Here is a 23,636-nt window from a genome sequence, read left to right as displayed (position 1 = left end):
TGATATTCAACATTTATATAGCACTTCAGAATGGTCAAAGCACTTCTCATGTTATCTCAGTCACCCTTACAACAGTCCTATTATAGATGAGAGGCTATAGCTGAGATGAGAGAGTTGTAGCATGGATTATTCCTGGTTCACAGGCATCCCAGTTGGGGCCAAACGATTCTCCGGCTAATTTGGGCGGGCATGATCCAAGGACCCCCAAGTCACCTTCTGATGTAATTTCTGGTGGTGCCACATGGAGAAGCAAAGCTGCCTTGCCACAATGCCTAGCACAGGGCAAAAACTCCCAAGTCATTCACTAGCCACGAGCTGCTACAAAATCTGAAAGGCTTGTGCATGTCCAACGTACTCAGAATTCATCTTTGGCTCGCAGCCTCGTGGACTGCATCCCAGAGTCTGAGTTTGACCTGGTCCTTTGGCTAGTGGACCTGGCTCTTCCTTTTGGAGTTGGGGGCTCTGGGGAGTCCCCGCCACTGGGTTCTGCACCTGCACGCTCCTCCTCCTCTGAATGCAACTGTTCCTGTTCTGCCTCCTTCTGCCTCATCAGCTCTTCTGCCTGGGCCCGTTCCTACAACAAGAGAGTGAGAAGATTGTATGTGCTGGAAACAGAGGCGCCAGGTCACCCCCCAAGATTGAGGGGGCCAGCCACATACCATGTGACATCACACACATCTCCCAACACCACACAGGCTGCTGCGGCCTTCCATTAGGCTGCGTCAGACCCCACGACATCTCTCAACACCGTGCACGCCGGTGTGACCTTATCCCAGGCTGCGCCAGTCCCTGTGGCATCTCCCGATGCCACGCTGTGCAGCCGCAGCCTTCTACAACATGCGCTGAGCCCCTTCAACACTGAGGGGGCTGGGCCCCTTTCACACAAATATCAAGGGGGCCGAAGATACCTCGGCCCCCTAGAGTTGGCGTGCCTAGTTAGAAAGGCAGAAGGAGTCTTGAAGAGCAGCACTTTGCTAGTTGATGGTCTCCTTGCTGAAGGCCTGAGCTGGCTTAATAACAAGCATTAAGTGTATTTTATATTTATTTGAATGAACCAAACAGAGTGAAAGATGATGAATTATGAGAGTGTCTATGAGCTTAACAGCGCTTAGCTTTTTTAAAAAGTTGCTATTCTGTTAAGTTGTCAATATTGTTTTATATATTATAAATGCCGTATTGATTTGTTAATCATTTGACTTTTGTTGTAATTGCGATGTTTATTTTATTTTTCAGTTGCTGTTTTATAGATTGTAATTGTTTTATTGATAGTTTGTTAATTGTTTTATATGATTTATGCTGTATTTGTGATGTTCTATTATGGCTTATCATGTTGTTATTTATTGTTTGTAAGTAGCTTTGGGATTCATTTGAATGAAAAGCTGCATAGAAATACAATACTGTAAATCAAATCAAATCTATAAGTGGTATTTCCTCCTCCAGGAATCCACACGGTGTGTATGTGTTAAATTCTACCACGTGCTGCTTGGATGCGCCGCACAGGCTATCCTCATCTCACCTCCAGCCCAGCCCCCATTTTACTTAAGTATATATGCCTTTGGACAATGCCCACTGGCTCCCTCATTCCTAAGTCCTCCAGCTCTTCCTTTGCTTTGTGTTACCTGCTCTGCATGCTCTGGAAAGAGGGTGTACCAGAGGGCAATGGCACAGCGCCTTCCACGGGTCACAGCCCACACGCCATGAGGGTTCTCCCCGCCAGAGCTGAACGCCACCAGCCTTCCACATTTCGGGCGCACCTCGGCCTGCCGCACAGAAAGAGAAAGAGGGAGACTGGTGTGAATCGGCGGCTTTCCCATACGCCCGCCCGTTTCCCCTTCCCCAGCTCATCTTCTCCTTGGGGCGCCAAGTTGGATGGCAACTTTGTGAGCTGTTGATGGGATGTTGGTCCCCCTGCTCTGGAGCGAATTGCACAATGAAGAGGGACAAAAAGGTGAAGGGAATGCTGCAATTAGCAGAGCCAGGCATGCCAGTCGACAAGGAGTTAATGCCTGTTCCAGGGTGAAATTTGCCTGAATTTGCCTTTGACTGCCCAATTTGAATCTGCTGTGTTGCCAAGGTCAGGTTCTGTTGGAAGGGAGGGGCAGAATCCTAGCTACAGCTGTTGTTCCTTCTCAGCCATTCCCCCACCCCCAATCCATGGCCCAGACTCACTGTAACAGTCACAGCATCCATCTCAGTGAAAAAAAGGTTCCCCCCCTGGAAGTCATCATTCAGGTAGAGGATTGCACTGCAGAGAAATGGGAGACAGGCAAAATTATGGATAGCTGGGATTTGCTCCAAGGTTCTTCCTTCGTCTTCAAGAGCCAGGTTGGACACGAACCGTTGTCACAGAGACTGGCACCCCTCGGGTGAGGATTTGTGTTGTTACACATGCATGCTTGACTGGCATTTGCAACGTCAACAAAACCCCAGAGCACGTTCTTTAACTCTTTCCGAAATGTTTGCAGGGCTGTGGTTTTAAACAGAAGCAAAGAACGGCAAACAAACACAAAATGTAAAAGGCAGCCAAGTTGGCCCATAAGAAACCTTTTGAAATTCATTATGAAGGCAATACTTTTTACTAGGCCATCTAAAATGTCAACCAACCAACCAACCAACTGTTGTTGTTGTTTAGTCGTTTAGTCGTGTCCGACACTTCGTGACCCCATGGACCACAGCACGCCAGGCACTCCTGTCCTGCACCGCCTCCCGCAGTCTGGTCAAACTCATGTTCGTAGCCTCGAAAATAATAATAATAATAATAATAATAATAATAATAATAATAATAATAATAATAATAATAATATATTATTTATACCCCGCCCATCTGGCCGGGTTCTCCCAGCCACTCTGGGCGGCTTCCAACAAAACATTAAAATACAGAAATCCATCAAACATTAAAAGTTTCCCTAAACAGGGCTGCCTTAAGATGCCCTGTCCAACCATCATGTCCTCTGTCGTCCCCTTCTCCTAGTGCCCTCAATCTTTCCCAACATCAGGGTCTTTTCCAAGGATTCTTCTCTTCTCATGAGGTGGCCAAAGTATTGGAGCCTCAGCTTCACGATCAGTCCTTCCAGTGAGCACTCAGGACTCATTTCCTTAAGAATGGATAGGTTTGATCTTCTTGCAGTCCATGGGACTCTCAAGAGTCTCCTCCAGCACCATAATTCAAAAGCATCAATTCTTCGGCAATCAGCCTTCTTTATGGTCCAGCTCTCACTTCCATACATCACTACTGGGAAAACCATAGCTTTAACTATACGGACCTTTGTAGGCAAGGTGATGTCTCTGCTTTTTAAGATGCTGTCTAGGTTTGTCATTGCTTTTCTCCCAAGAAGCAGGCATCTTTTAATTTTGTAAAAAAATTCCTTCAGTAGCACCTTAAAGACCAACTAAGTTTTTATTTTGGTATGAGCTTTCGTGTGCATGCACACTTCTTCAGATACACTTGAAACGGAAGTGTCAGGCCCTTATATATATATATACAGAGGGTGGTGGGGGTGGGTGGGGATGGGTGATGGGCTGATGGGAGTGGTAAACCTGTGGATGGCTGTTAACGGCTGCTGATGGCTGCAATTAGTCCTGGGGGGGAAAAAGGGCTGAGGTGCTAAAGAAAGCTTGATCATGCATAATGAGATAAGAATCCAATGTCTCTATTCATCCCAGGTGGCTCCATGGTTTTAAGCTTGGTAATTAGTTCCAATTCAGCAACTTCTCTTTCCAGTCTGTTCCTGAAATTTCTCTGTAATAAAACAGCTGCTTTGAGATCTTGTATAGAATGTCCTGGGAGATTGAAGGGTTCTCCTACTGGTTTCTCTATCTTATGGTTCCTGATGTCAGATTTATGTCCATTTATCCTTTGGCGTAGGGTTTGGCCTGTTTGTCCAATATAGAGAGCTGAAGGGCACTGTTGGCATTTGATGGCATACACAATGTTAGAAGATGAGCAATTGAATAGTCCTGAGATGGTATGTTGGATGTTGTTGGGGCCAGTAATGGTGTTGTCCGGGTGTATGTGGCAGCAAAGTTGTCATCTGGGTTTATTGCAGGCTCTGGTACCAGTGTCCATGTTAAGTCTGGTGGTTGTATTATTGTGGGTGAGGAGTTGTTTAAGATTGGGTGGCTGTCTGTAGGCAATGAAAGGTCTTCCTCCCAGAGCTTGAGAAAGGGAGCTGTCATTGTCCAGGAGACTGCTGTCACCATCTGCAGTGATCAAGGAGCCCAAGAAATGGCACAAAAAGGTGTGCAAGCTTTTGGGTTCTACAGGGCCCCATTTGAACACCTGGAAACTCCTCCCACATTCCACATTAACACTCTTACAAGATGCAGAGTCCCAACTTTACCATCACCCATCTTTTTTTTCCTACTTCCCTCTGCTTGCTTTGTTTACCATCTAGCCTGGGGTTTCCCAAACCTGGGTCTCCAACTGTTTCTGGACTACATTTCCCATCATCCCTGAGCGCTGGGTCCTGCTAGCTAGGGATGATGGGAGTTGCGGTCCAAAAACAGCTGGAGACCCAAGTTTAGGAAACCCCGATCTAGCCTGATGAACATGTCCTCAAAACCTTACGCACTATTTTGCAACATTTCGGATGGCCGAATAAATATATCGCCTTCATCTGGATTGTGTATAAATGAACGTACGTGTGGCTCTTTAAAATACATATATATCAGTCTCCCCCCTCCGTGCCTCACCTATAGTCTCTGTATATGTAGGCAGGAGGCTCCCTCCAACACGTGTTGCCCTCTGGGTCCAAGAGACAATTGTCAGCGTGGACTGGGTGGCTGAGGTCCATACGACTTTCCTGCTCTCCTAAACAACACCAATGAAAACCATAAAATGTTGAAGAATGCAAGGGGAAATGTTGGAGGAGTATACATCCTGTTGGGAAGGACAGGATGAAATAAATAAGTGAAATGAAATAAATCAATATAATGAAAAATAATAATAAAATATTTGATATCTGCCATTCCAGCATTTTTATTGTGTTGTTGTTGTTGTTGTTGTTATTGTTGTTGTTAATACCCCACCCATCTGGCTGGGTTTGCCCAGCCACTCTGGGCGGCTCACGACAGAACACAGGAAGCTGTGCAGGGCATACCGTTCTGGGTAATTACTTGACTAAGGCAAGGCAATTAATAATAATAATTTCTTATTTATACCCCACCCATCCGGCTGGGTTTCCCCAGCCACTCTGGGCGGCTTACAACAGAAGAATAAAATAATCGATTAAAGATTAAAAGCCTCTCTAAGCAGGGCTGCCTTCAGGTGCGACTTGGCTTCTCGCAACGAGGGAACCGCCAGAAGGCCCTCGGCACTGGACCTCAGTGTCTGGGCAAAACAATGGGGGTGGAGACGCTCCTTCAGGTATACTGGACCGAGGCCATTTAGGGCTTTAAAGGTCAGCACCAACACTTTGAATTGTGCTCGGAAATGTACTGGGAGCCAATGCAGATCTTTCAAGACCGGTGTTATGTGGTGTCGGCGGCTGCTCCCAGTCACCAGTCTAGCTGCCGCATTCTGGATTAGTTGTAGTTTCCGGGTCACCTTCAAAGGTAGCCCCACGTAACGTGCATTGCAGTAGTCCAAGCGAGAGATAACTAGAGCATGCACCACTCTGGTGAGACAGTCTGCAGGCAGGTAGGATTCTCAGCCTGCGTACCAGATGGAGCTGATAAACAGCTGCCTTGGATACAGAATTGACCTGCACCTCCTTGGACAGCTGTGAGTCCAAAATGACTCCCAGACTGCGCATCTGGTCCTTCAGGGGCACAGTTACCCCATTCAGGACTAGGGAGTCCTCCACACCTGCCCGCCTCCTGTCCCCCACAAACAGTACTTCTGTCTTGTCAGGATTCAGCCTCAATCTGTTAGCCGCCATCCATCCTCCAACCGCCTCTATGCACTCACACAGGACCTTCACCACCGTCACTGGTTCTGATTTGAAGGAGAGGTAGAGCTGGGTATCATCCGCATACTGATGAACACCCAGCCCAACCCCCCTGATGATCTCTCCCAGCGGCTGCATGTAGATGTTAAAAAACATGGGGGAGAGGACAGAACACTGAGGCACCCCACAAGTGAGAACCCAGGGGTCTGAACACTCATCCCCCCCCACCACTTTCTGAACACGGCCCAGGAGGAAGGAGCGAAACCACTGTATGACAGTGCCCCCAGAGTGTGGTGCTGATAAGGCCAAGGTTGCAGGTTCAATCCCCATATGGGACCGCTACATATTCCTGCATTGCAGGGGACTTGGACTACTAGATGGTCCTCAGATTCCCTTCCAACACTACAATTCTAGGAATTTTGGTGTAAATTTTGCAAACAGAAAAATTTGAAACTTTGGCATTTGTAGAATATTTACAGACATAAGATTCAGCTCTGATGTTCACTCCTTATTAGATGACAATAGCATAGCCAAGGCTTTTACTCTGCCTTTCAAATGAATTGTTTGCATCACTTCTATAAATTGTTTGTTTTGAAGCAGTATATTTATCAGCTGGGTCGTATTTCCAACTAACAATGTAGAATAGTAAATGCTCTTGTTCAGTGTGGAACATTGTGCTGCTGAGAAAAGACTCCCGATGAGAAGAGGCAAGGTTCCTTACCCTCTGCAGCCGTGCGACACACAAGATGCGTGAATGAAAAATAGAGGTCTTTGCCAGGGGTGAAATAGGATTCCACAATTTTTCGGGATTTCTCACTGGCTTGCAAGAGAAGCTTAGCATCCCTCCAGCTCACAGTGCTTTCCTCAGCCAGCTAGAAGACAAAAAGCCATTGCAGAAACCCTCACTTACTTGGGTGAAGCTCCAGGCACACATGTGAAAGAGAAAAAAGGATACAGACAACAATATGCAGCAGTTTCCTTAGCAAAATGCAGGAGAGGGGGCTTCTATAGAATCATAGAGTTGGAAGAGACCACAAGGGCCATCCAGTCCCACCCCCTGCCAATCAGGAAACACCATCAAAGCATTCCTGACAGATGGCTGTCAAGACCTCCGCTTAAAGGAGGAGACTCCACCACACTCCTTGGCAGCAAATTCCACTGTTGAACAGCTCTTACTGTCAGGAAGTTCTTCCTAATGTTTAGGTCAGGCATCCCCAAACTGCGGCCCTCCAGATGTTTTGGCCTACAACTCCCATGATCCCTAGTTAAGAGGACCAGTGGTCAGGGAAGATGGGAACTGTAGTCCAAAACATCTGGAGGGCCGAAGTTTGGGGATGCCTGGTTTAGGTGGAATCTTCTTTCTTGTAGCTTGAATCCATTGCTCCATGTCCGCTTCTCTGGAGCAGCAGAAAACAACCTTTCACCCTCTTCTATATGACATCCTTTTATATATTTGAACATGGCTATCATATCACCCCTTAACCTTCTCTTCTCCAGGCTAAAGATACCCAGCTCCCTGAGCCATTCCTCATAAGGCATCGTTTCCAGGCCTTTGACCATTTTGGTTGCTCTCTTCTAGACACGTTCCAGCTTGTCAGTATCCTTCTTGAACTGTGGTGCCCAGAACTGGACACAGTATTCCAGGTGAGGTCTGACCAGAGCGGAATACAGTGGTACAATTACTTCCCTTGATCTAGATGCTATACTCCTATTGGTGCAGCCCAGAATTGCATTGGCTTTTTTAGCTGCTGCATCACACTGTTGACTCATGCCAAGGTTGTGCTCTACTAAGACTCCTAGATCCTTTTCACATGTATTGCTCTCAAGCCAGGTGTCACCCATCCTGTATTTGTGCCTTTCATTTTTTTGCCCAAGTGTAGTCTCCCTGTTAAAATTCATCTTGTTTGCTTTGGCCCAGTTGTCTAATCTGTTAAGGTCATTTTGAAGTGTGATCCTGTCCTCTGGGGTATTAGCCACCCCACCCCACCCCCCCAATTTGGTGTCACCTGCAAACTTGCTCAGGGCTGTACATGTAACAATCAGGGAGAGGAGGGAATTGAAGTTGGTGCAACTTTTCTTGTTTGTTAGGGCTGCCAGGGTAATATCTGTTTACCTTTCAAAGCATCAATGAAGTGAGAGAAGGAAATGCTATGGCTGCTTCCTCCCTGGTTCCCTTGGCTGTCTTTCCTTGCCTGCCTCAGGGGCAGCAAGACTAATAATGAGATGGTTCTTGGGTGGCACGAAGGAGGAGATGTATAGGGGATATAGCTCAGCTGGTACAGCATGCGACTCTTAATCTCAGGGTTGTAGGTTTGAGCCCCACATTGGACAAAAGATTCCTGCATTGCATGGAGCTGGACTAGATTACCCTCGTGGTCCCTTCTGACTCTACAATTCTATGATTCTGGCCTGCAGCATGATGCTGTGTGCAATAATGTTTCTAAATTCATTGTTTTTTGAATAAACGAAAAACCAAAAAAAGTCGTTCTTGTGCTTCAAAATCCTGCAGAAACTCTTTGCCAGCGAACATGAATAAAGGCATACATCACAGGCTATGAAGGCTACATAAAGGCAAAACTATACATTACATGCAAATTTGTTTCAGAGAACCCAATGGCTTTTTTTTTTGGAAGGCAAAACAGCTTCAGGAAGAGATTGTTTGGATTGTGTGCTAAGCCCTTTCTGCGCCAACCACTTCTTTGCTAAAAATCACACCCCCAAGCTGTTTGTCTCACATGAGGCCTCACATACATATTTGTATGTACACATCTGAAACCCTGTAGGGGAAAATTATCCTTACTGGAGTGTTTTGGTCTAGAGTAGAAAAGCACTGGGCCAAGGAAAAGGTTAAACACTCCCTTGCCACTGCTCAGGTGAAAATTTCTCCCTCCTGAATTTTTTTTTTTACCCTAGAAGAAGCAACAGGAATGTTTTACAGTCATTTCCAACCACAGGAGGAAAGTGTGTTTGTACATGCATGAGTGTGTCTTTACGCATGCATTGTAGATAAACACACAGCAGGCAACATTGCCTCACATATAGTGTTCAACTCCAATTAAAAATGTACTTGTTTACAGCTTCTTTGTTATTTTACTTGACAGTGTACTCTGGCTTAAAGTTCTCACAGCTCTGGTTTCTCTCTAGCTTCAGAGAAGATGCAAAGAAACACCTAGAAACAGGAGCTTGTCCCTTCTAAAGCCACCTGGAGTGCCTTCCATCAGCTGCGGCTGGTGGTCCAGCTATGCCCCTATCTCAACAGGGATAGCCTAACTACTGTTGTCTATGCTCTGGTAACTTCAGGGTTAGATTACTGCAATACGTAGGGCTGCCTCTGAAGATGGTTCGGAAACTTCAGCTAGTGCAGAATTCAGTGGCCCGGTTGCTCACCAGAACAAGATGGTCTGAGCATATTACACCGATCCTGGTTCGACTGCACTGGCTACCGATTAGTTCCAGGGCCCAATTCAAAGTGCTGGTTTTGATCTAAAAAGCCTTAAAACGGCTCACAACCACAATACCTCAAGGACCACCTGAGATCATCTTCTGAGTCCCTTCTTCGTGTGCCTCCTCGAGAGGTCCGGAGGGTGGCAACATGAGAACGGGCCTTCTCTGCAGTGGCTCCCCGTCTGTGGAATGCTCTCCCCAGGGAAGTTCGCCTGGCACCTTCATTTTATACCTTTAGGTGCCAGGCAAAAACGTTCCTTTTTAACCAGGCCTTTGGTTGACCTGCTTGACATCCTATACCAGGCATCCCCAAACTTCGGCCCTCCAGATGTTTTGGACTACAATTCCCATCTTCCCCAACCACTGGTCCTGTTAGCTAGGGATCATGGGAGTTGTACGCCAAAGCATCTGGAGGGCCGCACTTTGGGGATGCCTGTCCTATACCCTTTTAAAATGTGGCTCTTTTTTGGAGGGGTGTTATTGGGCTCTTGTTTTTATTTTGATTTTATATATTGTGATCTTTTCGGTGAACCACCCTGAGAGAGACCTCCGGGTATAGGGCAGTATATAAATTCAATTAAAATAATAATAATAAAGACATTTACCTGCAGAGCCTTTAACACGGTTAATCCTTCAAATTTCTCATGGGGAGTGTGCGGCGAACGCCTGCCACGGTAGCCGCCTTCTGTTCCTCCAGCTGCCTGAAACGTATAGAAACAATGTTAGGGACCTAGGGCTGCTCTTGGCTCCCTTTCCTGCTGTTGGCGGGGGGTGATGCAGAACAGGTGCTGGCACTTCTCCTTACCTTGGCCAGGCGGAGGATGTCTTTGCATTCAGATTCAGTCAGGACTCTGTCCAAGACAACTCTTTGGGAGCCATTGAGCTGCTGGGAGTCCATGGTGATGGAGATGCCCTCGAAAGCAAGTGGCTCTGGGGAAATGAGATGAGCAAGACGGTATAGGAATGCACACATGAGGCAATGCTATCCTTCTGCTGTGCCCAAGGGGTGTAAATAAACAGGGAGGAAATTGATCTCCTTACAGTCCCTAGTCATTTATGTGTTGCTTCCCTAATGTGTAGGGAGAAGACCTGCAAGACCATATAACAGAGGTCGCTTCCAACAGCAGGGACAGAACATAGCCAGTGTGGCTGCAATGCGATCTACGTGGGGCTACCTTTGAAGGTGACCCGGAAACTGCAATTAATCCAGAATGCAGCAGCTAGAGTGGTGACAGGGAGTGGCCGCCGGAACCACATAACACCAGTCCTGAGAGATCTACATTGGCTCCCAGTACGTTTCTGAACACAGATCAAAGTGTTGGTGCTGACCTTTAAAGCCCTAAATGGCCTTGGCCCTGCATACCTGACGGAACGTCTCCACCCCCATCGTTCTGCCCGGACACTGAGGTCCAGCTCTGAGAACCTTCTGGTGGTTCCCTCACTGCAAGAAGCAAAGTTACATGGAACCAAGCAGAGGGCCTTCTCAGTAGTGGCACCCGCCATGTGGAACGCCCTCCCATCAGACGTCAAGGAAATAAACTGTTGGAGATTCATTCCCTGTGTGCAGCCATAGGTTTGTTGTCTGCCATATGACTGTATGTGTTTTCATTCCACAGAGTGGGATGTGACGTAGACAGGATGTTTGTCTTACTGTGTTCCTGAAGTGGGACTGTTCTTTCTATTTGCTGTGTGATGCTAGAGAGAGAGGGAGCCATGTTGAAGAGCTCTGTGTGTGTTTATATGTAAATAAAGTAGATTAGCCAAATGCTGCGCTACTGAGTTCTGTTGCACAACTGCGCAACCTCTGTGGATCCCTAAAGTGTGCTGGTGTCTTCTGGCACCAGTCACTGTGATGTTCGGGCTGGAGAATGCTTAAGAAGCTCCCGAATGATCGCCCAGGAGGGGGAGAACATGCCAGTCGGGCAGGGATACAATGAACTTCTAATGTGAAATGAACTTTGGTAACTGTCACAGTGGCCGGAGTAGGCTACTTCAGAGTAACGACGCTACGCAGCTCTGCATTTTATTCTTTTATTGGTGCTGCGTATTTACAGTGCTGAAGTCATTGCTATTTACACGGAGTGATGTGGTCAGTCGGTATCAGAACCTCCGAATGACTTTTGGCGCGTCTTTCCCCAACACAAAAGCCTTGGAAGCCCCATCCTCTTTCCCCTCCTCTTTCTGCGTAATTCCGGAGTTGGGGGGATGGGTCTCCCCCCCTTACTTGCCCCTTCCTGTCCCACCTGGGACCCTGGCTCCGCTACCTTGCCTGAGCCTCGGACCCGACTTCCTGCTTCCCCACTGGAATCGGAGCTCCCTCTGCTTTCCCCTGTGGTCGGTGATGGGCTTGAACTCAAGAGGGGAGGGACTTCGCGATATCCCCTGTCCCTCACATCCACCCCCCTCCCAAGCTCCCCTTCTCCCCTCCCCAGGTCCCCCCCAGGTGTCGGTGACGACTGGAAGCCTAAGAACTCAGTGCTTTCCGAGCCCGTTGGTGTGAACACCTCCGCCCAGTCCTGCGAGGCCCCCCCTTCCGCCTGGGAGGACTGGAATCCCAAAAAGTCCGTGGCGTCCGAGCTGGTGGGGGTAAAAATGTGCTGCCAATCTGCTTCTGCCTCTGACTGGGTGGATCTTGGTGACACCCATACCTCGTCTCCCGATTCCTCAAACTCCGCTTCCCAGCGCCATGGTGAGCTGCTCTCCCGTGCCTCCTCCTCCTCCCCCTCCCTTTCCATGTGCCAGGGCTTGGGTCTGTGGGGAAAGAGGGCGTGAAATTCTTCCACCAAGAATTCCTCCTGTATCTGAGTGGCTGGGACCCATTCATTCTGGGATGGTGGAGCGTCCTCCCATGCCATGAGGTACTCCAGGCCCCCCACCCCTCTCCGTGAATCAAGGATGGCCGTGGCTTCATTTAGTTGCTCCCTGCCTCCCCTCTCCCCCCCTCCCTCGGGGGTTTGTTCGCTGTCTCGGAGCCTGCTGCTTTCCCTGTACGGCGACAGCAGCGATCTATGAAACACTGGATGCACCCTCATGTCCTCTGGCAGTGCCAGCCTGTATGCCACCGGGTTGACCTGTTGCGTGACCGTGAAGGGGCCCAGCCGTCTGGGTGCCAGCTTTTTGCACCTCCCTCTGGTGGGAAGGCCCTCCGAGGACAACCAAACCTTGTCCCCCACCCTGATGACCTCCCCTTGTCGCCTGTGGCGATCTGCCCCCTTTTTGTACGCTTCCTTGGCCCTCTCCAAGTGTTCTCTGAGCTGCTGGTGCACCGTCTCCAGTTCCTCTGCCCAATCCTCAGCCTGTGGGCCCTCCTCCTCCTCCTCCCCCTCCCTCTCTGGGAAAGATCTGAGGTCGCGCCCGTAATTGGCCTTAAAGGGCGACACCCCTGTGGAGACGTGCACCGCATTGTTGTAGGCAAATTCTGCCAGTGGCAGGCGATCCACCCAGTCTGTTTGCCGCTGGCTGACGTAGCATCTCAGGTACTGCTGCAGAATGGCGTTGACCCTCTCCGCCTGTCCGTTGGTCTGCGGGTGTCTAGCCGTCGACAAGCTGACCTCCACCTGCAGGAGGTTCATGAGCCGCCGCCAGAACCTGGAAACAAATTGGCGGCCACGATCCGAAATAACCCTTAAAGGTAATCCATGCAGTCGGAATACGTGGTCAACAAACAGTTTGGCTGTCTCTTCTGCCGAGACCGCCCTGGCACACGGTATAAAGTGGCACATTTTGGACATGAGGTCCACCACCACCAACACTGCGGTCTTGCCCCTGGAAGAAGGCAGATCTGTGATGAAGTCCATGGACACCACTTCCCACGGCCTGTGTGGTGTGGCTAAGGGCTCCAGCAATCCTGGTGGCGCTGCTCTGACCACCTTTGCCCGCTGGCAGGTGTCACAGCCCCGTACATAGTCTCGAACATCTTCCCGCACCCCTGGCCACCAGAAGTGTCTCATGACTAGGTGAGCGGTTTTGTCCCTTCCAAAATGACCCGCCGTTGGGTTGTCGTGCATCTGCTTGAGGACCGTACGTCTAAGCTGGGTGGTGGGCAGGTACAGTGCACCCTTGTAGAAAAGCAGCCCCCTGCGTTCTGCAAAGTCTTTTGCCTGCTCCCTCCCCCCTCTCAGTTCTCTGAAGATGCGGTTGGCAAATTCATCCGCTGCCGTCAGTGCTGTGAGTTCTGCCTCGCTCACCACTGCTGCTCCGCAGGACCATGCTGACGGGGGGAAAATGTGCCTGGGTGCTGGTGGCGCCTCCTCCTCCATGTACTCTGGCTTGCGGGAGAGGGCATCCGCCCTGACATTCTGCTCTCCCGGGATGTAGTGGATGGAGAAGTTGAAGTTCGAGAAGAACTCTGCCCACCGTATCTGCCGCTGATTGAGCACCCTGGCAGTTCTCCAGAACTCCAGGTTCTTGTGGTCTGTGCACACCTGGATGGGGTGCTTGGCGCCCACCAGGAAGTGTCTCCAATGCTTGAACGCCGCGTGGATCGCAAGAAGTTCTTTATCAAACACCGTGTAGTTGCGCTCTGGCTGGGTCAACTTCCTGGAGAAGAAGGCACAGGGTCTCCACTCTCTGTTGGCGTCCAGTTGCAACAAAATGGCGCCCACAGCTTTATCAGAAGCATCTGTCTCAACGCGTAGGGGCGCGTCCTGAACCACGTGGAACAGGTTCTGGTCTGAGGCGAACACCCTCTTGAGGCTTTCAAACGCTGCTTGCGCCTCTGGTGTCCACCTGAACTTCTGCTTGCCTCTCAGGCAGTCAGTGATGGGAGCCGTAACGCGAGAGAAATTCTTGATGAACTTCCTGTAGAAGTTGGCGAAGCCTAGTAGGCGTTGGGCATCTTTGCGCGTCCTGGGGCTGTGCCAGTCCAGGATGGCCTGCACCTTGTCCTTGTCCATCGCCAGCCCCTTGTCTGACAGCTTGTAGCCCAGGAAGTCCACCTCTTTGGTGTGAAACTTGCACTTCTCCAGCTTCACATACAGGTGGTTCTCCTTCAGGCGCTGCAACACCTCCCTGACATCTTTCACATGCTGCACTGGATCATTGGAATAGATAAGGATGTCATCCAGGAAGACCAAGCAGTTCTTGAAAAGGAGGGACCCCAGGAAGTGGTGCATGAAAGCCTGGAAGCATGCTGAGCCCCCTTGCAACCCGAAGGGCATCACCAGATATTCAAAAGAGCCCAGAGGCGTGAACATCGTGGTTTTCCATTCATCGCCTTCCCGGATCCTGATCAAGTTGTACGCCCCCCTTAGGTCCAGCTTGGTGAAAATCTTGCCCCTGCGTGCGGCTGTCAGGAGATCGTCCACTCTGGGCATGGGGAAAGCCACTGGCTCTGTCACTGAATTCAGCCGTCTAAAATCCACCACAAGACGGCGCTGTTGCGTGTCTTTCTTGTCCACCCAGAAGACCGGGCTGCCCCCTGCTGCCTTGCTTTCTCTGATGAACCCCCGCTTGAGGTTCTTGTCGATGAAAGCGCGCAGATCCTCCAGTTCCTGGTCTGACATGGCGTACAGCTTGGCTGGGGGTATCGTCGCCCCTGGCACCAGGTTGATCTGGCAGTCAAAAGGCCTGTGCGGGGGTAGGTGGTCGGACTCCGTTTCGCTGAAGACCTCCTGCAGGTCCCAGTACGGCTTGGGTATCGCCTCACCCCCTTTGACATGCATGGTGGCCACCGTGGCTATCGGAGGCCCCTCCCCTGGTTGGTGCTGCATGCAATGTTCCAGACAAAAGTCCGACCCAAACGTGATGCATCTCTGGTGCCAACTGATGGAGGGGTCGTGGCGCGCCAGCCAGCTCATGCCCAAAACGATGGGGGGGTCTGAGATGGTGGTGACGTTGAATGCCAGTGTCTCTGAGTGCCTTCCCACCGTCATTCTCATGGGGGGGGGGTTTGATGTGTGATGGCCCCTCCCAGCAACTCTCTGCCGTCAATGGTTGCCACGTGCAGAGGAAAATCCAGCTGCAGAAGCTGGATCTGGTGCTCTTCTGCAAAGTTTCTCGAGAAGAAGTTGGCTGAGGCACCACTGTCAATTAGGGCGAGGACCGTCAATGGATAGCCATTTGGGAGCGTTAGCGTGACTTCTAGAACCACTCCTGCTCTGGGAGGGGTGGGCTGGCTCTGCTCCGCTCTGTGCGGGTGGGCGGGCTGGGGCTGTTGTCTGCTGACTGTGCCTGGCTGCTGCCCCTTGTCTCCTGCAGCCAGGCTTTCCCGTTTCCCTGCTGTGGTGCTGCGTCAGTGGGGGAGGGCACCACCGTTCCCGCCTTTCCTTGCCACTCTCTGCGATGTGGGCAGTCTCTGACGAGATGCTGGGGGGAGTTGCAGAGAAAGCAATTCCCGCCCCTTCCCTCCTTGCGTCTTGGCGCCGCTGGGGTTTGAAAAGCCCGCGCGCGCGCGCTATCAATCTGCATGGGCTCCTGGTCCTGGCTGGCCCCAGGCGTGGCTTGAAAGGGTTGTTGGGGGAGTGGCTTCTCCTGCGACCGTGGGAACCAAGCCCGCTTTGCGCGCGTTGCTTGCTTGTCGCTCCACCGGGATTCCTGTCTCACCCCCACCACCAGAGCCGCTTTGCTCAGCTGATCCATAGTACTGGGCTTTGGACCTCTCGAGAGCTCATCCTTCACCTCCTCGTGCAAACCCAAGTAGAACGCCGCTTGCATAGGAGGCGACTCTAGTTCCCACCCCAGTCTGTGCACCAGCATGGTGAATTTCGCCCAATATGCGCGAACTGTCATATTTCCTTGGCGTAAATTATGAAGTTCCTCCTTAGTCTGGTCCATATGACTATCGGACGAATACATCGTTTTCAAACCTTCTAGAAATTGTTTGACATTTTTCATGCAAGGATTCTTGGTTGCGATTAACGGTCTTAGCCACTCCCTGGCTGCCCCGGTAAGGTGCTCCACAATAAACGCTACCCTGTGCTCATCATCGTGGAACTCATTATGGTGCAGCTCAAGAGCATACACGATTTCAGTCTCAAAGCCATGATATTCCCTCGGGTCTCCATTGAACTTGCTTACTAGGGTCCCGGCTCTCCTTCCTGGCAGCACTTGGACTTGGGGGGCCCCTCCCGCCTTGTCTTTCTCTGCATCCAGCTTGCTTTGGAGGTCTACCGCCACCGCCCTTAACTGCTGCTCTCTTTCCTGAAGCGCTCTCACCTGTTCCGCAAGTTGTAGCCGGTCGTCCTGGACCTTCTTAGTCTCTTCTTTAGCTGCTTTTAATTCCCCCTGCGCCTGCAGCGACAGCTGCTGCAGGTCTTCCTGGGCTTTCTCCGCGATCTGCCGCCATCTCTCCGCCTCTGACACGCTCATCCCGGCAACTCCAAAGTAGCCCCAAAAAAAGATTCGGAGGTTGCTGTCACAGTGGCCGGAGTAGGCTACTTCAGAGTAACGACGCTACGCAGCTCTGCATTTTATTCTTTTATTGGTGCTGCGTATTTACAGTGCTGAAGTCATTGCTATTTACACGGAGTGATGTGGTCAGTCGGTATCAGAACCTCCGAATGACTTTTGGCGCGTCTTTCCCCAACACAAAAGCCTTGGAAGCCCCATCCTCTTTCCCCTCCTCTTTCTGCGTAATTCCGGAGTTGGGGGGATGGGTCTCCCCCCCTTACTTGCCCCTTCCTGTCCCACCTGGGACCCTGGCTCCGCTACCTTGCCTGAGCCTCGGACCCGACTTCCTGCTTCCCCACTGGAATCGGAGCTCCCTCTGCTTTCCCCTGTGGTCGGTGATGGGCTTGAACTCAAGAGGGGAGGGACTTCGCGATATCCCCTGTCCCTCACAGTAACTATGGATATATACAGATAAAAAGGTAAAGGGACCCCTGACCATTAGGTCCAGTCGTGACTGACTCTGGGGTTGCGGTGCTCATCTCGCGTTATTGGCCGAGGTAGCCGGCGTACAGCTTCCAGGTCATGTGGCCAGCATGACAAAGCCGCTTCTGGCGAACCAGAGCAGCGCACGGAAACGCCGTTTACCTTCCCGCCGGAGCGGTCCCTATTTATCTACTTGCACTTTGATGTGCTTTCGAACTGCTAGGTGGGCAGGAGCTGGGACCAAGCAACGGGAGCTCACCCCGTCACAGGGATTCGAACCGCTGACCTTCTGATCAGCAAGCCCTAGGCTCTGTGGTTTTACAGATAGATAGATAATGGTAAAAGATGCAAAATATTTTTCATTGAATATGGAACCCATGGAGGGGACCCAGGTGGCGCTGTGGTTAAACCACTGAGCCTAGGGCTTGCTGATCAGAAGGTCGGCGGTTCGAATCCCTGTGACGGGGTGAGCTCCCGTTGCTAGGTCCCAGCTCCTGCCAACCTAGCAGTTCGAAAGCACGTCAAAATGCAAGTAGATAAATAGGAACCGCTACAGCGGGAAGGTAAACGGCGTTTCCATGTGCTGCTCTGGTTTGCCAGAAGCGGCTTTGTCATGCTGGCCACATGACCTGGAAACTATACGCCGGCTCCTTCGGCCAATAATGCGAGATGAGCGCGCAACCCCAGAGTCGGTCACGACTGGACCGAATGGTCAGGGGTCCCTTTACCTTTTAGATAATGGTAAAAGATGCAAAATATTTTTCATTGAATATGGAACCCATGGAGGGAGGGAAGGAGGTCTGAAGGTTTGAAAGAACCTTTTGTTTTAATTTTTGGAAATGGTTAAAGTAAGAAAAGTATAAAATTATGTAAGACCAATGAGCAAGACCACTAGGAGACTTGATGACATTCAGGATTTGTCATACAGATAGATCCTTAGTATACTTTATTCACGTTTAGTACACTAGCAAACAGTGTGTGATTTGCAATCCAGCTATTGCTAATTTTCACCTTGTAAATTTGCTATAACCTTGGCATAAGAACCAAATCCTTATACCATCTTTGCTGATAAAGTCACGGGCTACTACCTATGAACATGCATGGTACACTACACCAGCCAGACACCTCTCCCATTCCGAAACAACAGTTTAGGTCCCAGCTGAAAGTAGAGGAGCTGTTGTCCAAAAAGGAGGCATAGCACGGTGCTTGCATTCTCCTCTCTGGCAGTACTATCCCCTGGGTCATGCCGGCAGGGCAGCCACCGCTGGCCTCACTTTCATTCCCATCTGCTGTGCAGATGGCCAAAGGAACAGCATCAAATCAGACGAGTGTGTGCCCCTGCACTGCGCAGAAAGGGGGCAAAATGATCCTTCTGGGAGGGAATGCGCTTTGGCATGGATACAACACATGTGCATAAGGCAACACTGCAGCTGCAAGCCCTGTGCATGAGCGAACACTGCCACCGCAAGGGTGCTGCCTGGCTCTGCAAAAGCAGCTATGGACCCAACACAAGTTTGCATGGAGGGTGAGGCTGTCAATGGCTTTATGCTCTGTGATGGTTACACGGCCTCTGTAATCAGGTGCAGTATGGCTCAGAATACCAGCTGCCGAAATCAAGAGTGGGAGAGGGCTGTTGTGCTCGAGTCCTGCTTCCCAGAGGCATCTTGTTGGCTACTGTGAGGACAGAATGCTGGATTATATGGCAATTGGGAGAGACTTCATCAGGCAAGGCCTCCTTCCACCTGCCTTGCCCCACCCTCCAGTCTCTGCTTCTCAATTTGTATTATTTTATACACTGTGGCTTGCCGTTGTTTTACTGATCGTAGTTTAGAAATTATTTATTGTAATTGTTAAGAGTGGATTTCTGTTTAATTTTTATATGCTGATAGTTAATATTATTCTATACTATTCTAAGGAATGTTGAATGTTACTACCACTACTACTTCTACTACTACTACTACTACTACTAATAATAATAATTTATTATTTGTACCCCGCCCATCTGGCTGGGTTTCCCAGCCACTCAGGGTGGCTTCCAACAAAGATTTAAAACACAGTGGTACCTCGACTTACGAACGACTCGACAACCAAATTTTTCGACTTACAAATGGGGTTAATGGCCGCGTGCTTACGAATGTCTCGACATCCAAAAGGAAACCGCGGTGGTTTTAGATAGGGATTTTTCGACTTACGAATTTTTAGATAGGGTTGCTTCAACTTCAAATTTTTCTGTTTCCAATGCATTCCTATGGGAAATCGCGTTTCCAATGGCGTTTTTCGACTTACGAATTTTTCAAACTACGAAGGTGCCTTCGGAACGGATTAAATTCGTACGTCGAGGCACCACTGTACCTTAAAATGTCACACATTAAAAACTTCCCTGAACAGGGCTGCCTTCAGATGTCTTCTAAATGTCAGGTAATTATTTACCTCGCTGACTACCAAGAAAGCCCTCTGCCTGGTTCCCTGTAACTTGGCTTCTCGCAGCGAGGGAACCGCCTGAAGGCCCTCGGCGCTGGACCTCAGTGTCTGGGCAGAATGATGGGGGTGGAGACGCTCCTTCAGGTATACTTATTTGATGTAGGTTGCGTATTTTAAAGTTATGTTTTATTATCACATTTTTGTATTGCATTAGATTGTTATACGGTGTACATTCCTTGTTTCTTCAGCTTGTAAACCGTCTTGGGTATTGTAAGATAGAAAGATGGTATACAAATTAAAAATGATGATGATGATGATGATGAATTGGCTTGATCCAGCAGGGCTGCTCTTAAATATGGTGAATAAACTCCTAATTCCCTAGCACTATCCGATTTCTCAGCATACAGCTGCTTCTTAAGCAACCTCTGAGTCTATCTGATTTAACATGAGTTTGGAAGCTTCAGCACTGGGTCCCAGTCAGGCATCCCCAAACTTCGGCACTCCAGATGTTTTGGACTACAATTCCCATCTTCCCCAACCACTGGTCCTGTTAGCTAGGGATCATGGGAGTTGTAAGCCGCAGTTTGGGGATGCCTGATCTAGTGCAACCCCCTGCAATGCAGGAATCTTTTTGCCCAACATGGGTCCTCGAACCCATGACCCAGAGATTAAGAGTCTTGTGCTCTACCAACTGAGCTATCCTTCGCACAATTTACATGTTTATAAAATAAAGATCACGAAACAAAAGGGGATTTCAAACCCAGGGTAAATCCTTAAAAATAAAGCTTCACCAAATTCACCAAAGCCAATTTAATTCAGAGCCGACTTAATTCAAGCGATAAATAACACCCCACCCTGTGCTGCAAGCACGGCTCCAGACAAAGTAGTCAAAAAGTTTTTTAGTTGTTTTTCACTGGGAGCAGAAACGCCTAATTAAGATGAAAGCAGCGGGTTGTGTTCAAAATTCTTCAGTCCTCTCCCAAAGGCCACAAGGCTCAATCTAAAACTTGAACAGGAGTGTCAACAATTTTTTTTTTTGCTAGTGTTATAAGCAAACCCAAACTTCCATTTTGCCAGGACCCCCTCCTTCTAAAGCTCTAAACTTGGAGCCTTGCAGGGGAAGAGGAAGAGAGAAAACAAGGCCCCACCTCCAACAGTTTGGAACAGGACTGCGGGGAGAGGCTTGCTTCAAGCCACGCACCTTCATCTCCCCTCTAGTTCGCAGAGAGAGGTGGCAACTTTCTATGTTTCCTTACCTCTGCCTAGCAAGCACAGAGCCAAAACAAATCCCAGGCTTCAGTTGAACTTGGGAGCTGGGGAAGGGGCAGAGTCCGTCCCTTCTCCTCTTTAGCTCCAGCTTCAGAGGAAGCCTCTGGCTCATCTCACTCACCAATGCCCAACTCCCCTCAAACCACCACAGTGACCAAGTCTTGTTGCCTAGTCAGCCTTTCCTTCTTGCGTGTCAGCTCATTTTCTGGTACTCACCCCTCGGCTCCTGCTGTCCCATATCTGGGGCTTTCAGCCTTTGTTTCTCTTGATCTTCTCTTGGATTAACAAACAAACACAGAAAGGGCCATCAATTGTAGAAATGGAGGACATGAGACACTCTCCCCTATTAAAAAGTTCAGCAAAAAAAGCAAAAGCTACAGCTTAATATTGCTCCCCCTTCTAAGCATCAGCCCAGCCTCTCTACCTTCTGGTGCTTACTTCTGTTTTTCCTTCATGTTTTCAGGAATCAATTCCTCAGGGGTCCACGAATCCTAAAGAAAGAAAGGCACGGACTCATGTTACACAAGATTTTTCTATGCTGTGGCAGAACCCTCACCTCCTTCTACATACAGTGGTGCCTCGCTAGACGAATTTAATTCGTTCCATGGGTCAATTCGTATAACAAAAAAATCGTCTAGCGAATCCCATAGGAATGCATTGGGGGGGGATTTTTTGCCCACAGGAACGCATTAATTGAATTTCAATGCATTCCTATGGGAAACCGTGATTCGCTAGACGATTTTTTTACAAAATGAATTCGTCTTGCGAGGCAACCTCCGCTCGAAAAATCTCTTCATTAAGCGAAAAATTCATCTTACAGGGCATTCGTCTAGAGAGGCACCACTGGATTGCAGTATAAAGTTCCTGCTCCCTCACCATAGTATGCGCAAACATGCCTCCCAGCTAGTTCATGCTATGGCTGTGGTTCCCAGGCTTTCTTCTCTGGGCCACGCTTTCAGAATAAACATTTGCCAGCACCACACCAATTTTTCATTGAAAAGAAATACACTGGAGCACAGGAAGAGGCACTCCAGAGCGGTGCTTGATTTATAACACAGAATACAACTACTTTATAATGTAATCATGGGACATTCAGAAAGTATAAAGCAGGCACCCCCAGACTTCGGCCCTCCAGATGTTTTGGACTACAATTCCCATCATCCCTGACCACTGGTCCTGTTAGCTAGGGATCTATGGGAGTTGTAGGCCAAAACATCTGGAGGGCCGCAGTTTGGGGGTGCCTGGTATACAGCAAGGCAGCTACATAAGAACTTGAATCATTCCCAAAATGAAATTATGAACGAGCCTCTTACATACGTGCCTTAAGTGTGTATACCAACTCAATGAGAGGTGTGAGCTTGCTTTTGCCGGGCAATTTCATTTATATCATGTCTATTTTGAAACCAACTCTCATCGCCTCATCAATGCCTTTCTCTTTTCTGATGCATCAGATTTGTCCGTGTTGAAAATCCCTGTTTGCAACAACATGTCGTGGAGAACGGTAGAATAACCAATGCTCTTGAACAGAGGAGTGGATACTGTTTCTGGTTGTATATCCAAAACAATTATTTTGATACAACATGACACTAATATTTATTTGATTGTCCGTGAATATTCTGCCTACACTTGCCATCCTTTCAGGCCAAACCACTGTGGTGCGCGACATTCTTTGAGAACCACCGAACCACGGGGATCTTTTTGGAGCCACAGCAAGTTAGAAGCCTGACCAAGGGCGTACTTTGTGTCAGGGAGGTAAGCAGTCGATTCCTTTATTTAAACACTCCCCACCCTCCTGGCTTTGGGAACTCACTGCTCAACTGGAAGCAGCCATCTTGGAAGTATCTTTGATATCCGTACTTCCCTTCCTGCTCATCACTTATTTCAAGCACCAAGATAGGAGGGGGGGGGGGGAATGGTCCCCTCCCATATATTAATTTGTCAAGTACACGTCCATAGATGAATAAGCGGACTGCAGCTACTTACAGGGTCATTAAAAGTTTCCCCAAGGTGCTCCACTGCATAGTAAATGAGTTTCTTCTCCATAAGAGACCTCTCCACATAGTGGCGGATATTCTGTGAATGAAATAAAGATATTAAAAACCAGGTATAAAAAAACACATTACTACAAAATGGCTCGCGCGTTGCTTGCTTTAAAAAAAAACAACATGAGAGAGATGGGAATCCTTAACTCTCTCTGGGTTATACCCGATGTGCAAAATATTTTGTTTTCTCATTTATGTGCTGCTTCCAGGTGGAGGAAATGTTTACTGGTACCTCTCTGGCTGCAATAGGCACCTCTCCCAGCTCTGCTTGATATTGCTTCAGTTTCTCCAGCAATGCCCCATCTGATGGATAGAACTGCAAATAAGTAGCTGCACATTCAGCAGCGAGGGCCCGATTCCCAGCTGAAAACGAGAAGATGGACTCAGGTTATGTCACGGGATTGTTGCGGCTACTCTAGAGTAATGACGCTCCGCATGCTTGTCTTTTAGCAGTTTTTATTTAGTGCAGTCTATTTACAGTGAGCTGGGTATGTACAACATGTCTGCTTAGTCCGACGTAGAATCCGGCACTGGACAGCCCCTGGACCGCCTCCAGCATAAGAGTCTTGGGACGGCAAATCTCTTTCCCCTCCTTCTCTTGCGTAATTCTGGGACCGGAGGAAAGGGTCTACGCTCCATGTTTTCCTTCTCCCCCCTTTCCCCCTCTCTCTCTTCCTTCTGTGTCGCCGGGGCTCTCCCGTGCCGAGAGAGCCCCGGCCCTCTCTCTCCACTTCCTGACTAGACTCCTGAGCATCCTCGC

The 23,636-nt window shown here is 49.2% G+C and overlaps 1 protein-coding gene across 1 annotated transcript in view; it reads right to left on the bottom strand.

The window, feature by feature from the left end:
• Positions 1-23,636, bottom strand: part of P3H3 (prolyl 3-hydroxylase 3) — a gene marked incomplete in the record, with an annotated part of 29,144 nt that continues 5,508 nt past the window's right edge. The window contains 11 exon segments of the mRNA XM_060268713.1: positions 1-574; positions 1,620-1,760; positions 2,170-2,245; positions 4,693-4,810; positions 6,610-6,760; positions 9,938-10,033; positions 10,138-10,262; positions 21,051-21,109; positions 21,273-21,325; positions 22,818-22,907; positions 23,109-23,239. Coding sequence (XP_060124696.1) covers positions 356-574; positions 1,620-1,760; positions 2,170-2,245; positions 4,693-4,810; positions 6,610-6,760; positions 9,938-10,033; positions 10,138-10,262; positions 21,051-21,109; positions 21,273-21,325; positions 22,818-22,907; positions 23,109-23,239 — 1,259 coding nt within the window.

This window comes from Zootoca vivipara, chromosome 16 (genome assembly GCF_963506605.1).
Source record: "Zootoca vivipara chromosome 16, rZooViv1.1, whole genome shotgun sequence".
Classification (NCBI taxonomy): Eukaryota; Metazoa; Chordata; class Lepidosauria; order Squamata; family Lacertidae; genus Zootoca; species Zootoca vivipara.
The sequence above is the reverse complement of the archived record's forward strand: the minus strand, read 5'-3'. Positions and strand labels throughout refer to the sequence as shown.